This window comes from Aplysia californica, unplaced genomic scaffold (genome assembly GCF_000002075.1).
Source record: "Aplysia californica isolate F4 #8 unplaced genomic scaffold, AplCal3.0 scaffold00500, whole genome shotgun sequence".
NCBI lineage: Eukaryota > Metazoa > Mollusca > Gastropoda > Aplysiida > Aplysiidae > Aplysia > Aplysia californica.
Genome location: NW_004797770.1, coordinates 409154 through 411893, shown reverse-complemented (window position 1 = coordinate 411893; position 2740 = coordinate 409154). Strand labels below are relative to the sequence as shown.

Here is a 2740-nt window from a genome sequence, read left to right as displayed (position 1 = left end):
CCCCCACAAAAACAAAAACAAAAACAAAACAAAACATACAAACAATAGACAAAAATATCAGGACAAACAAACATAAAGATGACTATGTTACCTTATATGGCCTGGGGGTATCTTTATATTTGAATCTGAAGACGACAAGAGAGGCGAAAGTTGCGCCGTAGAACAGCCAAGCTGTGAAGCTGAAGAAGTTGATGAGGCTAGCGATATCTCCCAGTAATACGAACACGATAGCCAAGCAAATCTGAAGAACAAACGTAGATGGGGTTAGTTTGAATGAAAAAGAAGCACACCAGCACAATTACAGGTAAGTTGATTCCGAGGAAAGAGGACGATAAACAGGTAGAAACAAGAGAGAGGTATAAAAATATTACTTCACTGGAGCACCTCACACCTCCAAAGATCAGAGCACTCTAACAGATATTGAAAGATAAGTTCAGAAAGTTATAAAATGCCCTTTAGACTTTCAGAATCACATTCATCTTCTAAAACTGGCATGGCAATAGCTGTCGAGGGGTCTGCACGTGCATTCAAGTCCCCGATCTTAAGCTCACTGAAATCACTTAGGCTTAGCAAAATTCGATGACATAATGAAATTTGCAAACAACACATGCGAAAAAGTGAAATTAATCTGATGATGGACAATGTTGAGTGGGTACTGTGAAAAAAAATTCACTACGAAAGTATTCCCCGCAAAGTTCAAAATTGAAAATGGTCGACACGTGTTATTTAGGGCAATAGGGATAATGTGATTACAAGAGGAGGCCAAACATCTTTCCAAAAGCCAACTTTTTTGCTCATGGTATTTGACATGCGTCAGTAGATCAATATGTTGTGACTTCACAAGCCTTCATCATTTAGTTGCACTGTGGACACTGGTCAATTTACTTGTGGTTAAAACGCCTCCCCCTCCCTTTTTTTGCAACTATGAAGGTACGCAAGACGCAAACCCAAACATTTGTAGGTTCAAGGCTTATTACAAATAAGTATTCTGCGTGCTAGTCGGAGGTCTCCTTTGTAGTACTTAACAGACTTTTTAAAAAGAGAGAAAAAGTCCCCCCCCCCCCCCCCCCCCTCCCCATTTGCAAATCCCACATTCAGGTTATTCCTTTCATTTGGAATAAGGTGTGTGCTTTCGGCCGGCAATTTAAAAGAAAATGCAAGGGGAACCCCCTAAAAGAAAATGCAAGGGGAACCCCCCCCCCCCCAGACTTTGTTACTCTCGACCTTATAACTTACCGTGAAGACCATGGAGGGTAAAGGAGTCATTTGTTTGACAGTGATCAAACTGAACACTTCAGGAAAGTTTCCATCTCGAGCAGCAGCGAAGACTGACCTGAGGAATGCATCATCGGAGTTATCGTCATCGTCGCCACTGCTTTTACCTTCAAATCATCATCATCATCATCATCATCATCATCATCATCATCATCATCATCATCATTGTTTGATAAGCAGAGTAGGAGGGAGAGTCTTGTTTGAATTTCAGACAAAATAACAAAACAATATAAACTGTTTAAAATTTGTTTAATAGGCACAGCTCAACGTTTCGCCTCGTGGGCTTCCTCGGGAGCAACTGTGAGAAAAACAAAATGAGCGCTGTATACTAGCAGGGAAATGGGCCTAACGAAGAGGGTCTTAGGATTACGTGTGATTACAGGCTAGACGTAAGTAACTAAGTGAGTACCAGGCCCAGGGGCTAATTATAAAGAAATCATCATCATCATCATCATCATCATCATCATCATCATCATCATCATCATCATCATCATCATCATCATCATCATCAAAGGGGCTGCTAGGCAACAGCTCGGACATAAACGATTTGCGCTGCAAGTTCAGTGAAGCGACAGCGACAATAAAAATCCAGTGGATTCCAAGCCATGTTGGAATAGAAGGAAATGAGGCTGCAGACCAGGCTGCTAATGAAGCCAGAGAGACTGAAGGAGACAGACGACCAACAACATACAGATGAGTCTTTCCAATGATCAAGAGGGAAATCAGAGACCCACCATGCAGAGCTAAGTACCTGCACCTGGAAGATGTGTATTCTGGGTACTCCTATAAGCGGGAACAAAATATCGCATGTCGCTGGGACCAGGTTGAGCTAGCGAGACTGCAGTCGGACCATCATTGGAGCTTAAGATGGTATAAGAAATTTGTTAATTAAGAGCTCAGCCCATGTTGCCGAAGATGCGGCCATAAAAAGGAGGGTGTCAAACATATGTTTTAATGTCCAGGAACAATGGCAATTCGAATGGAGTTATTTGGACGAGAGGAGGTGCCGCTAAGCATATTGACAATGGAGCCGAAAAAGAGCCTCGTTCTCGCTCGAAGATTTCTTCGTGGAGTCCACCAGGCCCATTAAGGAAAAAAAATCACCATCATCATCTATTACAATACAACATAACACGTCTAGAAGGACAAGAAAAAAAGTAAATATTACTACACAGAGAGTATTCTACAGCAAACTTTCATTGCTTTGACATTATTTCTTCAGGGAAGCTTAATTCCTTATACGTTAGCCACTCTATAAATTGCCAAGTTTTCCACATTTTTTCATGACCCAGGGCTACATTCTCTGTTCCTATGTCTGTTTAAAAAAATTATCTTTCCGTGTGTCTTGTTATCTCTCTCCTTTTCTCTGTCTGCCAGTGTGTCTGTCGTCCTTTGCCCCATCTCACACATTTTTGCTTCTCTCCCTCCCTCTCCCCCTCTCTCTCTCCCCCCCCTCTCTCTCTCT

At 42.0% G+C, this 2740-nt stretch overlaps 1 protein-coding gene across 1 annotated transcript in view; it reads right to left on the bottom strand.

Moving 5' to 3' along the window:
* Positions 1–2740, bottom strand: part of LOC101864646 (b(0,+)-type amino acid transporter 1) — a gene marked incomplete at both ends in the record, with an annotated part of 17427 nt that overhangs the window by 3683 nt on the left and 11004 nt on the right. Inside the window, 2 exon segments of the mRNA XM_013086748.2 lie at positions 92–241; positions 1237–1333. Of these exon segments, the coding sequence (XP_012942202.2) occupies positions 92–241; positions 1237–1333 (247 nt within the window).